Source organism: Salvelinus alpinus, chromosome 20 (assembly GCF_045679555.1).
Source record: "Salvelinus alpinus chromosome 20, SLU_Salpinus.1, whole genome shotgun sequence".
Classification (NCBI taxonomy): Eukaryota; Metazoa; Chordata; class Actinopteri; order Salmoniformes; family Salmonidae; genus Salvelinus; species Salvelinus alpinus.
The window spans coordinates 27387711-27415571 of record NC_092105.1 but is presented as its reverse complement, the minus strand read 5'-3'; the positions used below and the strand labels follow the sequence as shown (position 1 = coordinate 27415571).

Sequence of the window (27861 nt, the reverse complement as noted above, 5' to 3'; positions counted from 1 at the left end):
AACTGTTTTAACATGGCAACCTCTTGAACTGACCTGTATTTTCCTGCATTCTAGACTAGAGCACTGAGTGGAACGATGAATTAAAAATCTCTGTTTAGTTAGAACGCAGATTTTTGGAGGGTCTGTGGTTTGAAAATGCAGACTTTTGAATTTGGAAGCTAGCGCAACCCCCTGATCTGAAATATGAGGATATATGGTGATGGGAGTCAGTATCCCATTCCGAAATGGACACAGGGTTTTCCCACTCTGACCCGATATGCACAAATACATTTCTTTAACATGAACCAGGTTTCCAGCCAAACTTTATGCGATTAAACTACATATTTAAGAAGAAGAAAAATCAACAGGCCTGGTGGAAATAACACATTTATTGGTCAATTTTCCAAATTGCGACAAAACAAAATACTATAAAAGTTGCCCACTGGGCACAGACGTCAATTCAACATCTAGTTTTGTACGAGATCTTCAGTTTCTTGGCAATTTCTCACATGGAAAAGCCTTAATTTCTCAGAACAAGAACAGACTGACGAGTTTCAGAAGAAAGGACTTTGTTTCTGGCCATTTTGAGCCTGTAATCGAACCCACAAATGCTGATGCTCCAGATACTCAACTAGTCTAAAGAAGGCCAGTTTTATTGCTTCTTAAATCAGAACAACAGTTTTCAGCTGTGCTAACATAATTGCAAAATGCTTTTCTAATGATCAATTAGCCTTTTAAAATGATTAACTTGGATTACCTAACACAACGTGCCATTGGAACACAGGAGTGATGGTTGCTGATAATGGGCCTCTGTACGCCTATGTAGATATTTCATAAAAAATCTGCCGTTTCCAGCTACAATAGTCATTAACAATGTCTACACTGTATTTCTGATCAATTTGATGTTATTTTAATGGACAAAAAATTAGCTTTTCTTTAAAAAACAAGGACATTTGTAAGTGACCCCGAATATTTCAATGGTAGTGTGTATATATAGATCAGTGAGAAAATCTAAATGATACTAATTTATAAACTACGACATGCCTGCGGGATTGAGCATATTAGGCATTTTTCAGACAAATCCACTGTCTCAAGGTTCACATACCACTCAGGAAAGGAGAGGGAGCGAGAGGGGAGTAAGCAACCACGAGGTCTATGAGAGAAAGAAGTATGGAGGAAGATAGAGAGAGCAGTGGTTTCCTGAACTTGGGTTATCAATATTTAACATTGTGCCTGCCTGGTCCCTTCGGGGGATTATATTGCACTTCTGGGCCGTGATGTCATGATACTCAGAGAGAGAGATGGAGGGAGGGGGAGAGAGATATCGGAGACTCAGACTGACCTGTGGCTTTCATCAAAGATAGAACACTTGACCCAGCAGAGGCTAAAGAGCATGCTGTTGGTCTGTCTGAGTTGAGGGCTGGGGGACAAGGGAGACTGGCTGTGGCTGCTATAGTGGACTGGACATTAGAGGAGTGTGTGAGGTGGAGTGCATCTCTCTTTTTCTCTCTCGTTTTCTCTGACGGGGGCAGGGGAGAGGCAGGCTGGGCTGTGCACTAAAGCTATCACAGGGCTCATAAGGAAGGGGGGAGGAACAGAAGAGAAAAGAGGCTGCTGCTGCTACAGTATGTGCAGCTGCTCCCAACACAGTCCCCTCTTCCTCTCTTTCTCTTACTTTCCCTCTCTCCTCGATCTTTCTTTCTCTCTATCTTCTCACAACATGGAGCCCAACATGGAGCCCAACAGTCCTAAGAAGATCCAGTTTTCTGTACCTGTCCGACAGAGTCAGCTGGACCCTCAGGCATCGGAGCATGTAAGTAAAAACATCCACTTCTACATGATATGTTAATACATGTGATTACCATGATGACATGGTAATGGAATGATATTGTGATGGTGGGCTCACTGAAAGAGTGTGGGGCTTATCCCTGTGAGACCCAAGCATTTTTGCCCCCCAAAAATTGCAACACTTACGAAATTCCTCCTGCTCTTGCTCAGAATGTTTTCTCAATTTATTTTTTCTTCTACATAATCACATCGTAGAGAAGACAGGACACAACAAATGCTACTTAGTTCATCTCCGTAGACTCAGATGTATTTCTATGTAGTGTTAGACATGAGTTTAGGACCTGTTGCATTTTTGCAACCCGGGAATCTCACAGAGTTAAAAGGACTAGCTCCTCTTGACACTGACTGGCAGAAGAAGCTTTACTTTGATCATGTTATGCATGTGTGGGAAACCTGTTTTATGTCATGGATGATGGTGAACTCCTTGTAAGATGAGTGAAGGCTTGTTTTCCCCCTCCACTTTCTGCAATTATTTGTCACAATCTTAGTTTTCTAGACTTTATTGCAATGTCTTAGTGCCTTAAGTGAATATTGCTTGGGGAAAAGTATAGTGCTCAGACTAAACTATTTCCATTGTATCCTTATTTGTCACCATAGTGGTTATAGAAAAATAGCTTCATCCAAAGCTTTGGCCAAACTCTCCCACTCCACCCACCACCTCCACACCCACCCCTCTCCCTAACCTATACTAGTGATTTTATTGACACTGAACTCTAGTCTATCACTTTGTAAAACATGCACACACAGCAGTGACTGGTGCTTGTTGTCTGTCTCCATCTATCCTCAGCGCCACACTTTAACACCACTTTTCCCTGTCCTGTCTCTCTGCCCTGTCCTGTCTCTCTGCCCTGTCCTGCTCTACCCTGTCCTGTCCCGACCTGCGCCCCTATCCTATCCCGCCCTGTCCTGTCTCTCCCAAACAGATCCGTAAGAGGAGACCTACACCAGCCACCCATGCCATCTATCTTCCACCAGACCTAACTGCAGCAAGTAAGATACTTCTCCTGTGTGAGAAACAGGGTTGGGGTCAATTTAAATTTAATCTCATTCAATTCAGGAAATAGACATTCCAATTCCAATTGCCCTCAATGAAAAGCAGTGAAAATGGAATTTCGGTAGTTTCCTGTATTGAAATGGAATGTGTGGTCTGGATGTTGCCAAGCTACACTCAGCATGACTCTAAACTGTCATGGAAAGTATGTGTGTCTTCATATGACAATTGTTTGGTTTTTGATTTGTTATGCTGGTTTTTGAGGGTCGTTTGAATTTGGAGACTTTTTGTTTGTTCCCAACTTGCTCATTATTGATAATGAGAAACACAAACGAGATTTGGCTCGCTCTCATTTATGTAAATCATCTAAGTGCTTTCTTTCAGATCTGTCTGTTGACATTTAATGAAGAGCTGTGGGATATAAAGGAGTTACTTAAACATGGGTTGAATGAGGGCTCGAAGACTATTCTTGTGGGCTACACAAAATGGAGTGTTAAACTACAAGATGTCTAAGGGGGGAATGATGGATCGAGGGTGATATCAGCCCTGGAGAATGGGAGTAACGAGAAGAGTGTTAAAAAGGAGGCGGCAAGGCGAGTGTTTTTATCTTTGTTGTGTCATCATGAAACAGTGAGAGTGGAATCTAACCTTGAGTGAGAGATCCAGAACATGGAGGGTCACAATGTGATATCAGCACAAATACCTTCCCTGTGGCGTCAGCATATGGAGACTGCAACACTGCACAGCTATAGTCACAACACAGCCACAGCTTACAGCTCAGCCTCCAGCACAGCCTGCTACCAAGCCACAGTCACAGCCCATACCCTAGCAGGCTGCAGCACAGTCATAGCAAAGGCTGCCTTGTTCACACTCTGGCCTTCCTCCCCACTGCTTTTGAAAGGTCATCATAGAGTAAGACTGGGAGAACCTGTGCCAAAGAAAGCTCCACAGGTATAGCTGTGGATGACTCTGAGACAGTGAGAAGAGACCAGCAGGACCAAATAAGAGATGGTTGGTCTGTAAAAGAGAGTACAGTATCTGTCTGTAATCAAACACTGGTACGTTTTACAGTTCAAACCTGATAGATAGCAGAGATTCAACCTTCAACCACATGACACACACCAATCTATCAACCATTTCCTTATGTTGCGTCTGGAATGCAGTGAGATCAGATATTTCTGGCCTCCAGGGTAAAGCTTGGTTCATTAGCCTCATCAACACCCTGTTGGTGACCTTGACCTTTACCCCATGTGACTTGACTCTGTGATCATGGACAAACATACATCTCCACACGCATCGCCCAGCTGCCCACCACGTCCCAGCCTGCTGTACAGCCCAGTACAGAAGGCATGCAAAAACCCACCCAGACACACAAACACACACTGTTCAGGCTGCCCAGTACAGAACAGAAAGGCATGCAAGCAGTCAGGCATCACGGTCATACTCAACATCACATCACTGAGGGGAACAGGATGTGAATGGTTATCATTACCGTTATGTCATGACATGAGATAGTGTTGTTGTATCTGACCGCTGTTCCTCATGTCATAACCTGGCACAGCCTTGCTGGCCACATATCTTACAGCACACAGGGTTTGATAAATCATCCGTTTGTGTGTGTGTGTGTATTTGTGTGCATGTGAGCATGTGTGTGTTCTGTGAGGTGCTGGGCGGCCTGAACAGTGTGTGTTTGTGTCTGGGTGGATTTTTGCAGGCCTTGCACGCGCGCATGTGCGTGTCTAGAAAGAGAGGTTTGATAGATAATCAGTATGTACAGGGTGAATTTCTACCCATTGTACTGAATCATCAGTATGAATGTACAGATTTTATTTAAATATTGTACTGAATCATCAGTATGAATGTCCAGATTTTATTTAACCATTGTACTGAATCATCAGTATGAATGTACAGATTTTATTTAACCATTGTACTGAATCATCAGTATGAATGTACAGATTTTATTTAACCATTGTACTGAATCATCAGTATGAATGTACAGATTTTATTTAACCATTGTACTGAATCATCAGTATGAATGTACAGATTTTATTTAACCATTGTACTGAATCATCAGTATGAATGTACAGATTTTATTTAACCATTGGTACAGAATCATCAGCATGAATGTACAGATTTTATTTAACCATTGTACTGAATCATCAGTTTGAATGTACAGATTTTATTTAACCATTGTACTGAATCATCAGTATGAATGTACGGGTTTTATTTAACCCATTGTACTGATTTATCAGTATGAACGTACAGGTTTGATTTATCCCATTGTGCAGAGGAAGGGAAAGGGTTGGTACTGTTAATTGATGGAGGGTGTGCTGGCCCATATTCTCCTCAGAGAGAGTTTTTGGCAGAGAGTAGGGGGTGTTCTTTTTGCGTCCCAAATAGCACCCTATTCCCTTTATAGTGCACTACTATTGACCAGGGCTCATAAGGATCTGGTCAAGTGTAGTGCACCATGTAGGGTGTAGGGTGCTATTTGGGACGTTCCTGTTTGTGACAAACCAGCTAACCCAAATCTACTGGGTGGCAATTAAATTGTCTGACAGAAGCCAGTCGCAGGATCTTCATCCAGGAGCCAGCTTAGAGGCATTACATTGTCAGAATGTATGAATGTGTGTGTTTTACATCACAGACCCACCCTTTCTTTTTATACATTGATTTCTTTATCCTTGGCTGGGTGCATGTATTTCTGTCTCCTCAGTGCCAGGTCTGTGTTTTATGGCAGGCGTAGGTAACCACTGCCAATGTGACAGCTCTGTTCCCACCATGACCCTGGTTCCATCCCTCCTTCCAGCTCTCCATTCCTCTATCCCTCTATTCTATATGTCTCCATGGGCGTATGGACAGTTTCCTCCAGCCTAGTTGTCTTGTCAAACTCTTTGCTTAGTTGATAGTGTTTATGCTAACTGGCCTTTTACCATTACATTATCCTGAGAGATCCCATTGGGAGCTACTGACTGTGTGCTGTGAATGAGAATGGATGGTGTAGTCTAGTGAAACGTATTTTGCTCAACTCTGTCTGTGTATGTGGGCTGCATACTGTAGGTGGTGTGCGTGGGACCCTATTCATTCACAGCCATTATTTCAGCTACAAGCAGATCTTTGTCTTGCTGATATTTCCCTGTGAATGTCATCCAAACTGTGTCTTTTGGAGAGAGGCCACTTCTGAAGGTTAATACTGAAACTTACTGTAGTGTTGTGTATTGTGTCTCTGGATTATCGGGTGTTCTGAATTAGAATTTTATCATTGAGAACCAGAGGTGCTATCAAGATATTTTGAGCTGCAGTGCCCATGGCTTTAATTTAACACTCTCCCTAACAGAGATAATGTGTGAAACCCATGGACCTGGAGATAGCTAATACAAGACTCTCCCTCTGGCCATTTTAGCTTTTTATAAGGTTCACTGTTGATTTGCCATCAGCTCTTCAACTCTCTCCTCTTGTGTAAAAACAGCTGGTCATTTTCCTTGGACGCAGACCCAGTAGTATGGCTGGTGTCCTATAACAGTGGCTGGATTGAAGGGTGTCACAGAGGATGTATAGTGTTATAGATGCATTGTAAAGTGTCATAGCAGCCTTACATGACCCCAGGGAATGCCAGTCTTTTCCCCTGCCCACTACAGCGGAGACTATGACGTCATCACCCTCCCATGCCCGTAGGCTTGATGGTCCGAGACACACTGACTTCATTCAGCTATTGTTGTGAGGTGATGTGTTATATGGTAGTAACATGCTGATAATGTGGTTCACATGTTTTGCTACTGCCTTAAGTTCATGTACTGTGTTGGCCTTAGAATATAACATAGGCCTACAGTACAAGGTTGAATTTTTGTCCAATACATATCATGTGCTCTGCATGTGTAGATGTTTGTAGTCACATCCAATGCTTGTCTGTTGTTCCGTGCCATTCATACAACACCCTTGGTCATGTTAATGTGCTCCACATTTTTTGATGTACGTTCATGTCAGTTCATGTACAGTGTTGGCCACAGAGAACTACATACAGATGTAGGATCTTAATTTAACCTACAGTCCCAGTCAAAAGTTTAGACACACCTACTCATTCAAGGGGTTTTCTTTTCTTTTTTACTATTTTCTACATAGTGAAAATAGAATAATAGTGTAGAATAATAGTGAAGACATCAAAACTATGAAATAACACACATGGAATCATGTAGTAACCAGAAAAGTGTTAAACAAATCCAAATATATGTTTTATTTTAGTATCCACCCTTTGCCTTGATGACAGCTTTACACACTCTTGGCATACTCTCAACCAGCTCCACCTGGAATGTTTTTCAAACAGTCTTGAAGGACTTCCCACATATGCTGAGCACTTATTGGCTGCTTTTCCTTCACTCTGCAGTCCAACTCATCCCAAACCATCTCAATTGGGTTGAGGTCGGGTGATTGTGGAGGCCAGGTCATCTGATGTAGCACTCCATCACTCTCTTTCTTGGTCAAATAGCCCTTACACAGCCTGGAGGTGTGTTTTGGGTCATTGTTCTGTTGAAAAACAAATTATAGCCCGACAAAGCACAAACCAGATGGGATGGCGTATCGCTGCAGAATGCTGTGGTAACCATGCTGGTTAAATGTGCCTTGAATTTTAAATAAATTATTGACAGTGTCACCAGCAAAGCACCCCCACACTATCAAACCTCCTCTTCCATGCTTCACAGTGGGAACCCCACATGCGGAGATCATCCGTTCACCTACTCTGCGTCTCACAAAGACATGGCGGTTGGAACCAAAAATCTCACATTTGGACTAATCAGACCAAAGGACAGATTTCCACCGGTCTAATGTCCATTGCTCATGTTTCTTGGCCCAAGCAAGTCTCTTCTTATTATTGGTGTCTTTTAGTAGTGGTTTCTTTGCAGCAATTCAACCATGAAGGCCTGATTCACACAGTCTCCTCTGAACAGTTGATTTTGAGATGTGTCTGTTACTTGAACTCTGAAACATTTATTCTGGCTGTAATTTATGAGGCTGGTAACTAATGAACTTATCCCCTGCAACAGAGGTGAATCTGTGTCTTCCTATCCTGTGACGGTCCTCATGAGAGCCAGTTTCATCATAGCACTTGATGGTTTTTGCGACTGCACTTGAAGAAACTTTCAAAGTTCTTGAAATTTTCCGTATTGACTGACCTTCATGTCGTGAAGTAATGATGGACTGTCATTTCTCTTTGCTTATGTGAGCTGTTTTTGCCATAATATGGATTTGGTCTTTTACCAAATAGGGCTTTCTTCTGTATACCACCCCTACCTTGTCACAACACAACTGATTGGCTCAAACGCATTAAGAAGGAAAGAAATTCCACAAATTTACAAGGCACACTTGTTAATTGAATGCATTCCAGGTGACTACCTCATGAAGCTGGTTGAGAATGTGAAAATCTGTCTTCAAGGCAAAGGCTGGCTACTTTGAAGAATCTCAAGTATAAAATACAGTACCGTTAAAAGATTTGGGGTCACTTATAAATTCTTGTATTTTTTTAAAGAAAACCTTTTTTTTGTCCATTAAAATAACATGAAATTGATTAGAAAAACAGTGTAGACATTGTTAATGTTGTAAATGACTATTGTAGCTGGAAACAGCTGATTTTCTATGAAATATCTAGATAGGCGTACAGAGGCCCATTATCAGCAACCATCACCCCTGTGTTCCAATGGCACGTTGTGTTAGCTAATCCAAGTTTATAATTTTAAAAGGCTAATTGATCATTAGAAAACCCTTTTGCAATTATGTTAGCACAGCTGAAAACTGTTGTGCTGATTAAAGAACCACTTAAAACTGGCTGCCTTTAAACTAGTTGAGTATCTGGAGCATCAGCATTTGTGGGTTTGATTACAAGCTCAAAGGAATGGACAAACCCACAAATACTGATGCTCCAGATACTCAACTAGTCTAAAGAAGGCCAGTTTTATTGCTTCTTTAATGTGCACAACAGTTTTCAGCTGTGGTAAAATAATTGCAAAAGGGTTTTCTAATTATGTATTTCTGATCAATGTTATGTTATTTTAATGGACAAAAAATTTGCTTTTCTTTCAAAAAAGTGACCCCAAACTTTTGAACGGTAATGTTTATTTAGATTTGTTTAACACTTCATTACTGCATGATTCCATATGTGCTATTTCATAGTTGTGATGTCTTCACTATTTTTCTACAATGTTGAAAATATAAAAAATAAAGAAAAACCCTGGAATGATGAGTAGGTGTGTCCAAACTTTTGACTGGTACTGTATATTGTCACGGCAAAACAATCCTACAGCAACAGGATTTGAACATTTAGTCGAGAATGTTGCTTGATCGGTGGTTAGGCTATTAGCTGGTCAAAGGTAGGATACACAAAAATGCAATACTCTTAACATAACCATGTGTTAGTGTGGGTTTTCAGTGAGCTTATGTAAATCACAAAGCTCATCTGCATTTCCTGAGGTGCAGGAAAATTCTTAGCAGCAAAAGAGTGATCAAAGTAAGATCCAGCATCTGTATAATACAGGGCTCGTGTGTTGCCCCATGCTATCCATTCAACAAAATAGTCATGTTAATGTGGTTCACATGTTTGTGCTGTCTTCCGTTTATGCACTACAGACGTGATGGAGCTGAATTCAGTCTGGATTTTCAGGCTACGTCTGTTGTCCAGTGCCATTCATTCAATAACTTATTGAATTATTGGTGTTTTGCTCCAGCTGTGATGTTCATGGTGATATGAATCACCCCTGGTTGTCATTTCTAAGATCAATTTCAATTCAGAGAAACGTTAATGGAGGAGAAGTTAGAGCAAACCAGTCAGCCATTACAGCCGGAGGTTAGCAGTGATCTGGACACTGAACCATACACTCTCTCAGCCATGAGCTCATCGTGATGAACAGTACAGCTCTCCCACTGTAGTCACATCACACAGGTGAAATACAATGTTCCAGCAGAACCTCAGCACACAGATTCTAACCGAGGGTTGAGTAATAGCTCTTTTTTGGGGTGACAGGTAGCCTAGTGGTTAGAGCGCTGGTTCAGTAACCGAAAGGTTGCTGGATCGAATCCCCAAGCTGAGGTAAAAATGTGTCATTCTGCCCCTGAGCAAGGCAGCGCCCCTCTCTGATTCAGAGGGGTTGGGTTAAATGCGGAAGACACATTTCAGTTGAATGCATTCAGTTGTACAGCTGTCTAGGTATCCCCCTTTCCTTTTTTTAAGGCTGACAATTTTAGCTAAACTGACAAATGTACTATAACTCATGTCTGCTTTTCTCTCACACAGATGACAAGCAGACTACAAGTCATCAAGGAGAGGTAGTTCACACTCTGTTTACCTTGCTCTGTTTAAAAGCAGAAATAAAAGTCAAAAGAACAACATTATCAGGATGCTCCCTAGCAGCAGTCTATGGTTCTATGAGGTGGCATGTCTATCTGATGCAGTTGTCATTGATTACCTGAGATGGCCTGGCTCCTGAAATAGCTTCAGTGAAATGGGATCTCTGCTTGTTGGTTCTCATGCGGTTCTTTTTTTCCCCCTCCATCTCTCTACACCAGACCCAGAGTGCAGGGGCATCTCCCGCTCAGAGAAAACACAGCGTCTACACTCCGCCCACCATGAAAGGTACAGGTCGTCACTCACACCATTTCTTCAACACAAACCGTTGCATTCACAAACTCTGCGTCATGACAGCACAGGTGCCATTGGTTCATATTCTCCTTTTATTCTGGAGAGTAGGAAACACTGGGTGTATTGTCTGTGGTCAGCATTATATTTAAACAGAGCCTAGCGTGTGACAGAGTGACTGACCATGCTTGCTGGCTCATAGAGGTAGCTCATTCCTGGAAAAGCCATGGCCACTCACTATACATCTACATTAGATATTGATTGACTGAGAGTTATATCATCCTCCTGTTATAAGTCTCACAAATGGATAGTCAGATAATGCACAAAGAGAGCTACACCATCCCATCTCTCAAATGGATAATCACTAGTCAGGTGGTGCAACAAGGACTATGGGCACAGAATAAACTAATTTGAACACAGCAGCCTATTCTTGGTCCAATTAGATAGCAACTATATTATTGTAGTAATTATTGCAGTTTTCATTACACATTTGGCTTGTTAATTAGGGTGTGGATTAGAATATATCCAACATGGCCCACCGCCCTTAAACAACAACATGGCCAAACAATATCCAATGGCCAAAAGCCTTTAGGCTCAATGGCCTTGAATTCAGTTGAATGCTGAATATGCTCCAGTTCAGAGCACAGCAGAAGACCACGTTCTGTTGTAACAGATGGTCAAATAAATTAAAAGCCCAGTCCAGTCAAAAACATGATTTTTCTGTATTTTATATATTTCCATACTATGAGGTTGGAATAATACTATGAAATTGTGAAAATTATGATAATGCCATTTTAGTGTAAGAGCTGTTCAAATCATCAAGTCAAATTATATTAGTCAAATGCTTTGTAAACAACAGGTGTAGAGACTAACAGTGAAATGCTTACTTATGGGACCTTCCCAACAATACAGAGAAGATAACAGAAAAGTAATAACATGTAATAATAAAGTATAATAATAAAGTAATAATAGATACACAATGAGTAAAGATAACCTGGCTATATACAACGGGTATCAGTACTGAGTCGATGTGCAGGGGTATGAGGTAATTGAGGTAGATATGTACTGTACATATAACTAGGAATAAAGTGACTAGGCAACAGGATAGATAAACAGTAGCAGCAGCGTATGTGATGAGTCAAAAGAGTTAGTGCAAAAAGGGTTCATGCAGATAGGGCGGCAGATAGCCTTGCAGTTAAGAGCGTTGGGATGGTCACTGGTTCGGATCGCTGAGCCGACTGGGTGAAATATCTGTCGATGTGCCCTTACGCAAGGCACTTACCCCTAATTACTCCTGTAAGTCACTCTGGATAAGTGTCTGCTAAATTAATAAAATGTTGTTTTTTTAAAAGATCATTATAGTCTGGGTAGCTATTTGGTTAACAATTTAACTAACTATTTAGCAGTCTTATGGCTTGGTGGTAGACGCTGTCAGGATCCTGTTTGTTCCAGACTTGGTGCACCTGTACTGCTTGCCGTGTGGTAGCAGAGAGAACAGTCTATGACTTGGGTGGCTGGAGTCTGACAATTTTTAGGGCCTTCCTCTGACACCGCCTGGTATAGAGGTCCTGTGATGTACTGGGCAATTCGCACTACCCTCTGTAGCGCCTTGCGGTCGGATGCCAAGCAGTTGCCATGCCAAGTAGTGATGCAGCTAGTCAAGATGCTCTCAATGGTGCAGCTGTAGAAATGTTTGAGGATCTGAGGGCCCGAGCCAAATCTTTTCAGCCTCCTGAGGGGGAAGAGGCGTTGTCGTGCCCTCTTTACGACTATGTTGGTGTGTTTGGACCATGATAGATCCTTAGTTATAAGGACACCGAGGAACGTTGATGTGAATGGGGGCGTGCTTGGCCCTCCGTTTCCTGTAGTCCACGATCAGCTCCTTTGTCTTGCTGACATTGAGGAAGAGGTTGTTGTCCTGGCACCACACTGCCAGGTCTCTGACCTCCTCTCTATAGGCAGTCTCATCATCGTATTAGGCCTACCACCGTTGTGTCATCAGCAAACTTAATGATGGTGTTGGAGTCATGCAGTTGTGAACAGGAAGTACAGGAGGGGACTAAGCACGCACCTCTGAGGGGCCCCGTGTTGAGGGTCAGCGTGGCGGATGTGTTGTTGACTACCATCCCCACCTTGGGGCGACCCGTCAGGAAGTCCAGGATCCAGTTGTAGATGGAGGTGTTCAGTCCCAGGTACCTGAGTGATGAGCTTGGAGGGCACTATTATGTTGAACCCTGAGCTTTAGTCATAGGTGTTCATCTTGTCCAAGTGGGAGAGGGCAGTGTGGAGTGCAATATAAATTGTGTCATCTGTGGATCTGTTAGGGGGGTATGCAAATTGGAGTGGGTCCAGGGTGTCTGGTATGATGGTGTTGATGTGAACCATGACCAGCCTTTCAAAGCATTGGCTTCTTGGGCACAGGGATTATAGTGGTCTGCTTGAAACATGTAGGTATTAAAGACTGGGTCAGGGAGAGGTTGAAAATGTCAGGGAAGACACTTGCCAGCTGGTCAGCGCAAGCTCTGAGTAAGCGTTCTGGTAATCCTTGTGAATGTTAACCTGTTTAAAGGTCTTACTCACATCGGCTTTGGAGATTGAAAAACCGCCTGAAATTTCTGCCGGTTTTGGTGGCAGGGAGTTTTAGGCCTTCCATGGTGACATCACCATGTGGTAAATTAGTTAAATCCACTAATAAGAGAGTTCCAAACCTGTCTGCCAATAACAGCTAATTTTCTGTTTTCCCCTCCCCACACAAACCCTCCGACAGTCTTAGCAAAATTCTTGTTTGAGAAATTGCTCTTTGCTAAGAAGATTTTTTGTTTGTTTTTACGATTTGAATTGAAAATTATTACAGTATGGTTACCTAGAAATTATCTGATATTGAGATAAAAATGGCTGCATTGGACCTTTAAAGTTAAGTATTATAGCACCATTTATTTTGGTTCCATACTGTGTGTCCACAGACTGCTTTAGAGGCCATGATGAGGACAGAGACAGCCTGCCTCCTACCAGACTGGCCAAGTCTCACACAGACACGCTGGCCCTAGCAGAGGAGCTATCAGGGGCCCTGCCACGACTGGCAGACACACCGAGGCGCAAAGACACTCCCTACCAGCACCAGCCTCCCTTCACTCCAGGTAAGGCCCTCATAGCAACACACTGTACCTGATATGAAAGTCTACTCGAACTGGACTGTAGCTTATGTGGAAGGCTACAGTCAAATAATGTGGGCCTGGCTCAGTGTCGTGTTGTTTCCTTTACAGAACATGTAAAGCTGCAGATACAGCTCACCACTGTGGTTTAGGTTGTGAGGGCGAATCAGTTCACACTGTCAAATCTAGTTGGTCACACTACTGTCAATGGCTTGATGTTGGTCATAGTTAACGGATATAGACTAAAGCGTTTAAAGATCTCCATACACATGGACGTCTTCTCTGTGCTGTTGCTTAGCTGCAGGGAGTGTTCCAGACACCTTAACAGATGGTCTGGTCACAGGACAGATTACATTTGACCACTGTGCTGACACAAACAGCATCATACTTGCACACACACACATCATCATCCTTTGTAGCGTATTAGAACAGGACACAGTGTGTGTCTGTGTCAGGAGCTGTTAGAACATACTACGACTGTTTCTTAGTTATTGATCTCTCTGATATGACCCTACAGCACTCTGTCTGTCCAATTCCCAGGGGTCAAGCTGCTCAAGAGCAAATCAAAGATCTCCTTCCCTGAGGAGGAAGAGAAGGAGGCGGAGGAGGAAGAAGATACCAAGAAGTAGGATCCAAAGTGAAGCGTGAGGAGCGGACAAACTGTTGGCCATGTTTCTGATGGTTCAAACACATGAATGGGTAATGAACTCTTGGTAAGAGATGATGCTAAACTATCAGGTTATCATTTCTAACCTGGGAATCCATTTTATTCAGCCATGCGTTGTTGAGATCAAGAAAGGACAATGTCATTCATTTGTCTGTACTGTATCTCAAACTCTTAGTTGGTTATGTATGGTTAATTGTTGTTAGATATTGTAATAAGAGAGTATATATGAGAAATTTGAACAGCAATACTGGCTGTTATGCAGTGAAATTATATCTGGAAATATACTGGTTTTTGTTTTCTTTAAACAGAAAATATCATAATGCATCTCATTGTGTCAGTCTCATCATGTAAAAACATATTTCACATAGATTGACTTGATATTTTTGTAGTATTTTATACAGAAACTGGGCTAGGTAAGAATTGTTAGACTTATTTACCACTCTACGGTACTGCACAAACAAAGGAGTCCTACCATTTATTTAATTTTTTTCACTCACTGGTGTTTGGAGTGTCTGAGTCCTAGGCTGATGCATTGCACATGTGACCAAATAATAAAGTTCATTATTGAATGAACTGTTGGCAAAACCTGTACATTTCAGATGTCTAACGCATTGTGGACATATAGTGTAGCAGAGAAACATCAAACCCTCTCCTCTCAATTTCAGGCAGCATTATTTTAGTAGGCTAATTGTTATCTCAAATTAATCGTGGAAAGATTTCATAACACAAAATAAAACATTTTACTCCTACATGTAGTCAGTGTATTTATTGTGTCTACATTAACTACATTACAATAAGAAATGAATAAAACAGCACCCCCAAGTGGGTAATATTAGGCACTGCACAACCAATCATACTCATAGTGTGGGTAACTGTCGGCAACCATTCCAGTACTACTCTAGGGTAAAATATGTTTGTCTAGCATGAAATCAAGAGAGAACACACACTGTTGCAATTAAGTACCGTGATCGTCCTAGTGTACCATACAAACCCATATGAAAGAGAAGAGAGAATGAATATAGACAAAAACTACTTGCGGTGCAAAGAGGAGCAAGAAGATCCCCATATTTAATAAATAACAATACAATAACAGACTGGAAATAAAATCAATCAGAACAAATACAATAAAAAAAGCTAACAAACAAATATGGTGAATCAGGGACGACACACAATTGGCCCAGTGTCGTTAGGGGGTGGCAGGGATAGGCCATCATTGTAAATAAGAATTTGTTCTTAACTGACTTGACTAGTTAAATAAAGGTAAAGTAGAATAAAAATCAGGAAGTGGCAGCGTTGTTGGGTAGCTTATCAGAATCAAGGGCTCTGAAGAGACTCCTCCCCTGACTCAAGGACTGCCCCAGGGCCTGCTCCTGTAAGCAACAACAGTTACCATGACAACACAGCATCACACAGTTGTAACCTTGACAATCCTCCACTCCGCAGTTATCTCTTGGACACTTGGTCACAGATCGTCGTGACTGACAATACGATTATAGAGATGAGAGAAATACTACATAGCTATAGCCTACTGACAGGACACAGAATTATAAAAAGACATGACATTGATAGGTTTCACTGTCATATTGTACTGTTCTGTTACGGTGCACTACATTATGTTGCATTGTTGTATCGTATTGTACATCGTGTTGTATATAGTGTCATATACCTTATTGTATATCATATCATATTGTACCACATCATATCGCTAGCTAACATTCCTACCGTTCCATGGTAGGCGTTCAGGAGAGATGGAGCCAGGTGATGTTGTCTCTTTATCCTCACACGGGGACAGAGAACTGTGAGGATGGTGGTCCAGCTCTGAGTCCTCCTGGGAAGAGTTATTGGAGTTTGTGTTGTTCATCAGTTCATTGAAGGGCTCTGATTGGAGCTCCTGGCTGTGTCTCTCAGGGCTGGTGTGAGTCAACGTAACCTCTGTTTTCATCTGGGACTCCTCCATCTCCTCTGGGTCAGTGTTCAACTCAGCTCGCTCTTTACTCGCCAACTCTGAGGAAACAAGAACACAAGCAAAAAGAACATCTAATGTCATACATAGACTTCTGACAATGGAAAGAACATAACACTGAAAGAAGGAAACGTATTCAGGAGACTGAAGAAGACAAGGAAGAGAAAGACGAAGAAGAGCAACAACAAAAAGACAACTATACCTTGTACAGAGAGCTCCTTCCATCGGTCTTTGTTGTGTTGGATGACCTCTGCCAGTGTGTGTCTGACCCGTTTCAGGTCGATGCCAGTCAGGCTATAGTCTGTAGTAAGCCCCTGGTCAACCCCCTGGCTGGATCCTCGACCACTATGTTTCTGGACTGACTCCACCACCGTCACCGACCCACTACCCGTCAAACTGAGCAACATAGAATATAAACACTGTCTATTCTGTCAAATATATGACACCGACTCCTTGTGAGGCTGTCCTAATATGGACATCAATTAAATAGAACAGAACATACTGGAGTAAGACTTGGTTGCTTATTCCACAACTTCGATCGACCATAGAGACTGAACATCGGGAAAGTGGTAAGCCTACTGATGATACTGGTAGGCATGTTGATTCTGTCAGACATGTTAAACTGGGAAAACTGTGATTTCAAATCAATCAACCAAATGTATTTATAAAGCCCTTCTTACATCAGCTGATGTCACAAAGTGCTGTACAGAAACCCAGCCTAAAACCCCAAACAGCAAGCAATGCAGGTGTAGAAGCAGGGTGGCTAGGAAAAACTCCCTAGAAAGGCCAGAACCTAAGAAGAAACCTAGATAGGAACCAGGCTATGAGGGGTGGCCAGTCCTCTTCTGGCTGTGCCGGGTGCAGATTATAACAGAACATGGCCAAGATGTTCAAATGTTCATAGATGACCAGCAGGGTCATAGTGTGTATAATATTAGGAATGTGTCATACCTTGACCTGCGGACGCCAGTGTCATGTGACTTTAAGGTATCCTCTATTAGAGGGGTAATGATCTTCTCGGTCGTGTCCACCAACACAGAGAATGTGGGTTCCACTATGAAGTCAATGAACCCTGCGAGACAGACAAACATTTGAGAAGAAAAACAGGTATGACTCGCTCACACTGACGATTATAGTTTTCAGAGAAACAGGAGAAAAAAATGTGTGTGTGATGTCACAATAATTTATGAGGACAGGCAGTGTAGATTCCCATGCTTTATCATATCAAGGGAAAAATATTAAATACTTTCTCAAATGTCCACATGGTGGCCCATTTGAGCTATGGCCTGTCGGAGAATACAAACCCATCCTGAATGAAACCACTCACAGTGAGGCCAATAACAGGGTGTGATGCTCACCTATTTGTGACTGTGCGATCATGGTAGCTTTACGATCACACAGAGGAGAGAATGGCAGCCCTAACTCAACCTCTTTATCGCCCTGTAAGAAATCAACAACACCAGCCTTGGTAACCATACCAATGTAGAATGGCAGGTTACTGTATACTGTAGTATTGTGTACTACAATACCCATAATGCTCTGTATAACATAACCAGTTCAACCAAGTGAAGATATTACTGAAGCTATCAGAATGGTGTCCCATCTCCTTAATAATACAAGTTTCATTAGGTGAGATACATATAGAATACAGTGCTGAAACACTCAAGTTTCCCTCTTCCATGGTTTCTGTCAGTGACTATACACTGTAGTGGTGAGACTATGTTGGTACTGTACCTGTCTGAAGAACTCCTCCATCAGGGCCTGTGTCCATCGGTAGTGCAGCTTCCAGGCCTTGGCTGGGTGGCTGATGTCAGCTGCATGCAGCATCAGAGATAGGGCTTTAGCCTTGTCTACTCTGTAGATACAATGGTACATCAGGTAACACACAGAATTATACACTGAGAAAGAGTGACACACTCACACACACATAAACATATAGGATTGAGGGCACGTTCCAGGGCGCGTTCTCAGAGCATGCGCAGAACTGCTGGCAGGCATATTCACTGTAATGTTCAACCTCTTCTTGTCCCTGTCTGTAATCCCCACATGTTTTAAGATGACCACAGTCATCCCTGTTCCGAAGAACTCTAAGGTTTACCGCCCTCTAGCTCTCACATCTGTAATCATGAAGTGCTTTGAGAGGCTGGTTATGGCACACATTAACTCCACCATCCCAGACACCCTAGACCCACTCCAATTTGCATACCGCCCCAACAGATCCATTGATGCAATCTCAATTGCTCTCCACATTGGCCTCACCCACCTAGATAAGGGGAATACCTATGTGAGAAGGCTGTTTATTGACTACAGCTCAGTGTTCAACACCATTATCCCCTCCAAGCTCGTCACCAAGCTTAGTACTCTGGGTCTGAACGCCTCCCTCTGCAACTGGATCCTGGACTTTCTGATGGGCCGACCCCAGATGGGGAGGGTAGTCAACATCACCTTCACCACGCTGAGCCTTAACACAGGGGCGCCGCAAGGGTGTGTGCTTAGTCCTCTCCTGTACTCCCTTTCACCCACGAATAACTCCAACACCATTATCAAGTTTGCTTTCGACACGACGTTGGTAGGCCTACAGGGAAGAGGTCAGTGACCTGACAGTGTTGTGCTGAAGCAACAACCTCTCCCTCAACGTCACCAAAACCAAGGAGCTGATTGTGGACTACAGGAAACGGGGGGACGAGCACGCTCCCATCCACATCGACGGGGCGGCAGTGGAGCATGTAGACAGCTTCAAGTTCCCTGGTGTCCAAATCACTAAGGACTTAAAATGGTCCAAACACACACGCGCAGTCGTGAAGAAGGCGTGACAGTGCCTTTTCCCACTCAGGAGGTTGAAAAAGTTTGGAATGGGCCCTCAAATCCTGAAAAGGTTCTAAAGCTGCACCATTGAGAGCATATTGACTGGCTGCATCACTGCTTGGTATGGCAATTGCACCGCCCATCGATCGCATGGCGCTACAGAGGGTTGTGCGGACAGCCCAGTACATCACTGGGCCCGAGCTCTCTGCCATCCAGGACCTCTATATCAGGCAGTGTGAAAAGAAGGGCCGGAAATTGTCAAAGACCCCAATCACCCAAGCCATAGACTATTTTCTCTGCTGCCGCATGGCAAGAGGTACTGACACCAACAGGCTCTTGAACAGCTTCTATCCCCAAGCAATACGACTGATAAATAGCAAACAAAATAGCTACATGGACCGAGTTTACCTTATATCTATATTGAGCTTTGCACACTGACAGGGCCCTACACACTCACACTGTCACTCAAACACACACACACAAACACTCACTCCATAATTTACTCACTCACACATAATATGCACATACAGTATACTGACTCTACACATCCACTCACATGCAAGCTGCTGCTAACCATTTTCTTATATCCTGTTGCCTAGTCACCTTACCCCTATACATATCTACCTCCATCACACCTGTATCCCTGCACATGGGCTCCCGAGTGGCACAGCGGTCTAAGGCACTGCATCTCAGTGCTAGAGGTGTCACTACAGACACCCTGGTTTGATTCCAGGCTGTATCACAACCGACCGTGATTGGGAGTCCCATAGAGCGGCGCACAATTGTCCCAGCGTCGTCCGGGTTTGGCCGTCATTGTAAATAAGAATTTGTTCTTAACTGACTTGCCTAGTTAAATAAAGGTTCAATACAAAAAACATGAACATACACTATGGTATAGGAACTGACTTTTAAAATATTTCCTGTACTGTATATAGTATGCTTACTTTGTATTTCTACATTGTTTATGATTATTGCATTGTTGGGCTTTGAGTTTGCAAGAAAGGCATTTCACTGTACTTGTGCATGTGACATAAAAACTTGAAAGAAAGGTGTGGTCCAGAGAGCCAGGGCTAAGGGTTAGGGGTAAGGGTTCAGGGGTTAGGGGTCATAGGTCAGGGTCCAGAGACAGTCCACTCACCCCTCAGGCTGCTGCAGGGCGTTCCTCATGCTTTTGATCTGCTGGAAATGGCAGGACATGTCTGTACTCATCACCATCTCAATCACCAGGGTCCGCAGCTCTCTGACAGACACAGACACAGACAGGTTAGAGAGATGGCAGGACGTCTGTACTCATCACCATCTCAATCACCAGGGTCTGTAGCTCTCTGACAGACACAGACACAGACAGGTTAGAGAGAAATGGCAGGACGTCTGTACTCATCACCATCTCAATCACCAGGGTCCACACCTCTCTGAAAACACAGGAAAAGTGAAAACAAAAAACAAAAAAAAGTCCGTTTCCACCTAGCCTCCACTCCAGCTGGTTTTGGATTCTCCAGGACAAGAACACAGTGTGATGTCTAGCACCACTTCCACTTCCAACAACATCAAGCATTGCATTTCTTTACAGTACCTAATGATGGGTGTGAGCCTGTGGAACTTTCCATAATCACTGATAGAGTGAATGTGAAATAGTTTATATAATAGTCTTGCGTTGACATCCAATTGTATTAGTCACATACGCCGAAAACAACAGGTGTAGACCTTACAGTGAATGTTAACTTACAAGCCCCTAACCAACAACGCAGTTTAAAAAATATGAATAAGAATAAGAAAAAGAACAAGTAATTAAAGAGCAGCAGTAAAATAACAATAGCGAGACTATATACAGGAGGTACCGGTACAGAGTCAATGTGTGGGGGCACCGGTTAGTCGAGATAATTGAGGTAATATGTACATGTAGGTTATTAAAGTGACTATGCATAGATAATAACAGAGAGTAGCAGCGGCATGAAAGAGGGGAGGGGGGGTCCCAGTGATGTACTGGGCCGTACGCACTACCCTCTGTAGTGCCTTGCAGTCTTGGAGGCCGAGCAGTTGCCATACCAGGCAGAGAAGCAACCAGTCAGGATGCTCTCGATAGTGCAGCTTTTCAGTCTCCTGAAGGGGGAATAGGTTTTGTCGTGCCCTCTTCACAACTGTCTTGGTGTGCTAGACCGTGTTAGTTTGTTGGTGATGTGGACACCAAGGAGCTTGAAGCTCTCAACCTGCTCCACTGCAGCCCCATCGATGAGATTGGTGCGTGCTCGGTCCTCTTTTTCCTGCAGTCCACAATCATCTTCTTTGTCTTGATCACGTTGAGGGAGAGGTTGTTGTCGTGGCACCACACGGCCAGGTCTCTGACCTCCTCCCTATAGGCTGTCTCGTCGTTGTCGGTAATCAGGCCTACCACTGTTGCGTCATCGGCAAACTTAATGATGGTGTTGGAGTCGTGCCTGGCCGTGCAGTCATAAGTGAACAGGGAGTACAGGAGGGGACTGAGCACGCACCCTTGAGGGGCCCCTGTGGGGAGGATCAGCGTGTTGCTACCTACCCTTACCAACTGGGGACAGCACATCAGGAAGTCCAGGATCCAGTTGCAGAGGGAGGTGTTTAGTCCCAGGGTCCTTAGCTTATTGATGAGCTTTGAGGGCACTATGGTGTTGAACACTGAGCTGTAGTCAAAGAATAACATTCCCACATAGGTGTTCCTTTTGTCCAGGTGGGAAAGGGCAGTGTGGAGTGCAATAGAGACTGCATCATCTGTGGATCTGTTAGAGCGGTATGCAAATTGGAGTGGGGCTAGGGTTTCTGGGATAATGGTGTGGATGTGAGCCATCACCAGCCTTTCAAAGCACGTCATGGCTACAGACGTGAGTGCTACGGGTCAGTATTCATTTAGGCAGGTTACCTTAGCGTTATTGTGCACAGGGACAATGGTGGTCTGCTTAAAACATGTTGGTATTACAGACTCGGACAGGGAGAGGTTGAAAATGTCAGTGAAGACACTTGCCAGTAGGTCAGCACATGCTTGCAGTACACGTCCTGGTAATCTGTCTGGCCCTGCGGCCTTGTGAATGTTGATCTGTTTAAAGTCTTACTCACATCGGCTGCGGAGAGCGTGATCACACAGTCGTCCGGAACAGCTGGTGCTCTCATCCATGTTTCAGTGTTATTTGCTTCGAAGCGAGCCTAGAAGTAGTTTAGCTCGTCTGGTAGGCTCGTGTCACTGGGCAGCTCTCGGCTGTACTTCCCTTTGTAGTCTGAAATGGTTTGCAAGACCTGACACATCCGACGAGCGTCGGAGCCGGTGTAGTACGATTCGATCTTAGTCCTCTATTGATGCTTTGCCTGTTTGATTGTTCGTCGGAGTGCATAGTGGGATTTCTTATAAGCTTCCGTGTTAAAGTCCCACTCCTTGAAAGCGGCAGCTCTAGCCTTTAGCTCTGTGCGGATGTTGCCTGTAATCCTGCTTCTGGTTGGGGTATGTACGTACGGTCACTATGGGGACGACGTCATCAATGCACTTATTGATGAAGCCAATGACTGATGTGGTGTACTCCCCAATGCCATCGGAAGAATCCCGGAACATATTCCAGTCTGTGCTAGCAAAACAGTCCTGTAGCTTAGCATCTGCTACATCTGACCACATTTTTATTGACCAAGTCACTGGTGCTTCCTGCTATAATTTTGGCTTGTAAGCAGGAATCAGGAGAATATAATTATGGTCAGATTTGCCAAATGCAGGGCGAGGGAAAGCTTTGTAAATGTCTCCGTGTGTGGAGTAAAGGTGGTCTAGAGTTTTTTTTCGCTCTGGTTGCACATTTAACTTGCTGATAGAAATTTGGTAAAACGGATTTAAGTTTCCCTGCATTAAAGTCCCCGGCCACTAGGAGCGCCGCCTCTGGATGAGCGTTTTCCTGTTTGCTTATGACGGAATACAGCTCATTGAGTGCGGTCTTAGTGCCAGCATCGGTCTGTGGTGGTATGTAGACAGCTACAAAAAATACAGATAAACTCTCTAGGTTTGCTATGCAGACGACACACAATTAATCTTCTCCTTTCCCCCCTCTGATAACCAGGTGGTGAATCGCATCTCTGCATGTCTGGCAGACATATCAGTGTGGATGACGGATCACCACCTCAAGCTGAACCTCGGCAAGACGGAGCTGCTCTTCCTCCCGGGGAAGGACTGCCCGTTCCATGATCTCGCCATCACGGTTGACAACTCCATTGTGTCCTCCTCCCAGAGTGCTAAGAACCTTGGCGTGATCCTGGACAACACCCTGTCGTTCTCAACTAACATCAAGGCGGTGACCCGTTCCTGTAGGTTCATGCTCTACAACATTCGCAGAGTACGACCCTGCCTCACGCAGGAAGCGGCGCAGGTCCTAATCCAGGCACTTGTCATCTCCCGTCTGGATTACTGCAACTCGCTGTTGGCTGGGCTCCCTGCCTGTGCCATTAAACCCCTACAACTCATCCAGAACGCCGCAGCCCGTCTGGTGTTCAACTTTCCCAAGTTCTCTCACGTCACCCCGCTCCTCCGCTCTCTCCACTGGCTTCCAGTTGAAGCTCGCATCCGTTACAAGACCATGGTGCTTGCCTACGGAGCTGTGAGGGGAACGGCACCTCCGTACCTTCAGGCTCTGATCAGGCCCTACACCCAAACAAGGGCACTGCGTTCATCCACCTCTGGCCTGCTCGCCTCCCTACCTCTGAGGAAGTACAGTTCCCGCTCAGCCCAGTCAAAACTGTTCGCTGCTCTGGCACCCCAATGGTGGAACAAACTCCCTCACGACGCCAGGTCAGCGGAGTCAATCACCACCTTCCGGAGACACCTGAAACCCCACCTCTTTAAGGAATACCTAGGATAGGATAAAGTAATCCTTCTAACCCCCCCCCCCCTTAAAAGAGTTAGATGCACTATTGTAAAGTGGTTGTTCCACTGGATATCATAAGGTGAATGCACCAATTTGTAAGTCGCTCTGGATAAGAGCGTCTGCTAAATGACTTAAATGTAAATGTTAAATGTAGGTAGACAGTGTGGTCTACAGCATATCATGAAATACTCTACCTCAGGCGAGCAAAACCTCAACACTTCCTTAGATATCGTGCACCAGCTGTTGTTTACAAATATACTTAGTCCGCAACCCCCCCCCCCCCCCTTGTCTTACCAGACATCGCTGTTCTATCCTGCCGATACAGAGTATGTTGATAATGTTGTCGTTCAGCCACGACTCCCGTGAAGCATAAAATATTACAGTTTTTAATGTCCCGTTGGTAGTTTAATCTTCCGTGTAGGTTGTCGATTTTATTTTCCAATGATTGGATGTTAGCTAGTAGGACTGAAGGCAGAGGGGGTTTATTCGATCGCCTACAAATTCTCAGAAGGCAGCCCGACCTCTGTCCTCTTTTTCTCCATCTTCTCGTCACGCAAATGACAGGGATTTAGGCCTGACATGCCACACCACACCACATTCGTATCCAAACCTAAAGTCAAGGCTAAGTATCTAGGTTATGTTACAGTACTAGCCCCTTCGTTCTTTGAAGTGGTGATCTCAATCTCTTAATCAAATGTATATTATAAAGCACTTTTCACTTTCTTAACTCACCGCCAGTCATCTTTTGACAGGTTGACCAGTATGTTCATCTCATCCTCTTGCATAAGTCTGTACGCAGCACTGACATGGTGGTTCTCCAGGACTGACCGGTCGTTGTACAGGATGGCCACCTCTGACCTGGAGAGAGGAAGAGAAGGGGGAAGAGAAGGTGTGGATCACCGTGTGATTAGTCATTGTGCTGCATGGCGGTTACCAGGCGAGATTACTTTACCAGGTAGCCATCCTGTATGGCAACAGTAACTAGCAGGCAAAACTGGTTGAAATGATTTAATTTCAACCAGTTTAGAAATTACAACAGCAATTATGATACGATAGTGATGGTAGATATTTGAGATGGGGTGGCAGGTAGCCTAGCGAAATGTTGCTTGTTTGAATCCCCGAGCCGACAAGGTGCAAATTCTGTTGATGTGCCCTTGAGGAAAGCACTTTACCCTAATTGCTACTGTAGGTCACTCTGGATGACTAAAATGTAAATGTGATGGTAGCGAAATGAGAATTCCAGATTTTCCTAATGCAGAACAGGGCCACATCAGAAAGTAGTTGTTCTGAGACAAATAATATATATATTTTTTTTTTACCCCCAATTTCGTGGTATCCAATTGTTAGTAGTTACTGTCTTGTCTCATCGCTACAACTCCCGTACGGGCTCGGGAGAGACGAAGGTCGAGAGCCATGCGTCCTCCGAAACACAACCCAACCAAGCCGCACTGCTTCTTAACACAGCGCGCATCCAACCCGGAAGCCAGCCGCACCAATGTGTTGGAGGAAACACTGTACACCTAGTGACCTGGTCAGTGTGCACTGCGCCCGGCCCGCCACAGGAGTCTCTAGTGCGCGATGAGACAAGGATATCCATACCGGCCAAACCCTCCCTAACCCGGACGACGCTAGGCCAATTGTGCGTCGCCCCATGGACCTCCCGGTCACGGCCGGCTGCGACAGAGCCTGGGCTCGAACCCAGAGTCTCTGGTGGCACAGCTAGCACTGCGAAGCAGTGCCTTAGACCACTGTGCCACCAGGAAGGCCCCGACAAATAATATTTTATTTAATTTTCAAAATTTTATTATAAGTAAAATGAGAAAAAACTAAATGAGACAGTTACTAGTACTTTACTCCAGTGCTAGGGCAGTTTGTAGTACTTTACTCCAGTGCTAGGGCAGTTTGTAGTACTTTACTCCAGTGCTAGGGCAGTTTGTAGTACTTTATTCCAGTGCTAGGACAGTTTGTAGTACTTTACTCCAGTGCTAGGGCAGTTTGTAGTACTTTACTCCAGTGCTAGGGCAGTTTGTAGTACTTTATTCCAGTGCTAGGACAGTTTGTAGTACTTTACTCCAGTGCTAGGGCAATTTGTAGTACTTTATTCCAGTGCTAGGAAAGTAATCAGAGAGGGAAAGTTTACTAAATACCTTCATTGTCCATTTCACAACAACCCCTCATTTCTAAAATACGAGTAGCCTTTCTGATCAATTTTTATTAGACTAGAGAGTCATGCAGAGGTAATGAAGGGTTTAAACTAAAGGACTCTCTCTCTCTCTCTCTCTCTCTCTTTCTCTCTCATCACTGAGGTCAGTGCTGCAATTTTGAGTATTCTCATTGTGCAATTCATTTTAATGGGTTCTTTAAATGGGTGCCTTCACTTAAATGGCCTCTTTATATGGCCATGTTCCCTTCTTAAGGCTCCATTGGCATTCATTAGTCAGGGTCAGACTGACTGAACTGTCTTTCTCTCTGTCTAGGAGGCAAAAGCTGTACAATACAAGGACATCTTCAGTTTAACATTAGTATTGGTAGGATGGAATGAATGAAAATGGAAATAAATAATATGTCCATTAGGTACAGTAGCTAAGTGTTGTGTCAAACTTCAGGAATAAAAATGCCTACTGAAAGAAGCAGAAGTTTGCACCGTCCGTAGGAAACTTCAGGAAGAATACTGACACACACCTGGTCTGAATGTGAAAGTTGTTGGTTGTCCCAGTGTGTTCAAAGTCATGGATAGCTGCAGCAAACACCATGGCTAGGATGTCCAGTTCAGTGAGCCAGTGCTAGAGAGACAGAGAGTAAATGTAACAAGAAACACAATCAGAATCCTCTGTCCTTTGATCTGTCTATTATGCTGGGGGGGGGGGGGGGGATTCATTGCATCCCTATTGCACCAACCTGCATGTGTGTGTGTGAGTGTGCATGTGAGACTCACCATGATGCCAGTGTGGAGCATCAGATAGTGTGCTGTCTGTGTGACGTCGGCAGCGTGGATCAGGTTATGGTAGGGGTTTCTGTGTTTGCTGTAGCCCAACTCTAGAGCCTCTACGAAGGACACCAGGGATGACACTGGTATCTGGGGAAAAACAGGGCGGTTAGAACATCAGAGATGACACTGGTATCTCAAATCAAATCGTATTAGTCACATGCGCCGAATACAATAGGTGTAGACCTTACAGTGAAATGCTTACTTACGAGCCCCTAACCAGCAATGCAGTTTAAAAAAATACTTCTAAGTATAAGAAATAAAAGTAACAAGTAATTAAAGAGCAGCAGTAAAATAACAATAGTGAGACTATATACGGGGGGTGGGGGGGGGTACTGGTACAGAGTCAATGTTAGTTGAGGTAATATGTACATGTAGGTAGAGTTCTTAAAGTGACTACGCATAGATGATAACAGCAGAGAGTAGCAGCGGTGTAAAAGAGGGGGGGACAATGCAAATAGTCTTGGTAGCCACTTGATTAGGTGTTCAGGAGTCTTATGGCTTGGGGGTAAACCCTGTTTAGAAGCCTCTTGGACCTAGACTTGGCGCTCCGGTACCGCTTTTTTATTTTATATTAATTTTTTTATAGGTTTTGTCGTGCCCTCTTCACAACTGTCTTGGTGTGCTTGGACCATGTTTGTTGGTGATGTGGACACCAAGGAACTTGAAGCTCTCAACCTGCTCCACTGCAGCCCCATCGATGAGAATGGGGTGTGCTCGGTCCTCTTTTTCCTGTAGTCCACAATCATCTCATTTGTCTTGATCACGTTGAGGGAGAGGTTGTTGTCCTGGCACCACACGGCCAGGTCTCTGACCTCCTCCCTATAGGCTGTCTCGTCATTGTAGGTGATCAGGCCTACCACTGTTTTGTCATCAGCAAACTTAATGATGGTGTTGGAGTCGTGCCTGGCCGTGCAGTCATGAGTGAACAGGGAGTACAGGAGTGGACTGAGCACACACCCCTGAGGGGCCCATGTGTTGAGGATC

The 27861-nt window shown here is 44.0% G+C and overlaps 2 protein-coding genes across 4 annotated transcripts in view; one reads left to right on the top strand and one right to left on the bottom strand.

Moving 5' to 3' along the window:
* The first annotated feature begins 1334 nt into the window (after nt 1-1334).
* Nucleotides 1335-15007, top strand: LOC139546605 (protein phosphatase 1 regulatory subunit 1A-like). Its single transcript, XM_071355169.1, has 6 exons — nt 1335-1792; nt 2751-2817; nt 10098-10129; nt 10370-10436; nt 13403-13576; nt 14132-15007. Exons 1-6 carry the CDS (start codon nt 1607-1609, stop codon nt 14218-14220), a joined length of 615 nt encoding a protein of 204 aa, XP_071211270.1. The 5' UTR covers nt 1335-1606; the 3' UTR covers nt 14221-15007.
* A 284-nt stretch (nt 15008-15291) lies between these two features.
* Nucleotides 15292-27861, bottom strand: part of LOC139546604 (dual specificity calcium/calmodulin-dependent 3',5'-cyclic nucleotide phosphodiesterase 1A-like) — a 64734-nt gene continuing 52164 nt past the window's right edge. For all 3 annotated transcript variants that reach the window (XM_071355166.1, XM_071355167.1, XM_071355168.1), the window contains 10 exons: nt 26824-26964; nt 26571-26671; nt 24621-24746; nt 20165-20266; nt 17956-18076; nt 17580-17661; nt 17173-17293; nt 16424-16617; nt 15981-16262; nt 15292-15628 (listed from right to left, as the gene is read on the bottom strand). In XM_071355166.1, coding sequence (XP_071211267.1) covers nt 15573-15628; nt 15981-16262; nt 16424-16617; nt 17173-17293; nt 17580-17661; nt 17956-18076; nt 20165-20266; nt 24621-24746; nt 26571-26671; nt 26824-26964 — 1326 coding nt within the window. In that variant the 3' untranslated portion in view covers nt 15292-15572. The remainder of the gene's footprint in view (nt 15629-15980; nt 16263-16423; nt 16618-17172; nt 17294-17579; nt 17662-17955; nt 18077-20164; nt 20267-24620; nt 24747-26570; nt 26672-26823; nt 26965-27861) is intronic.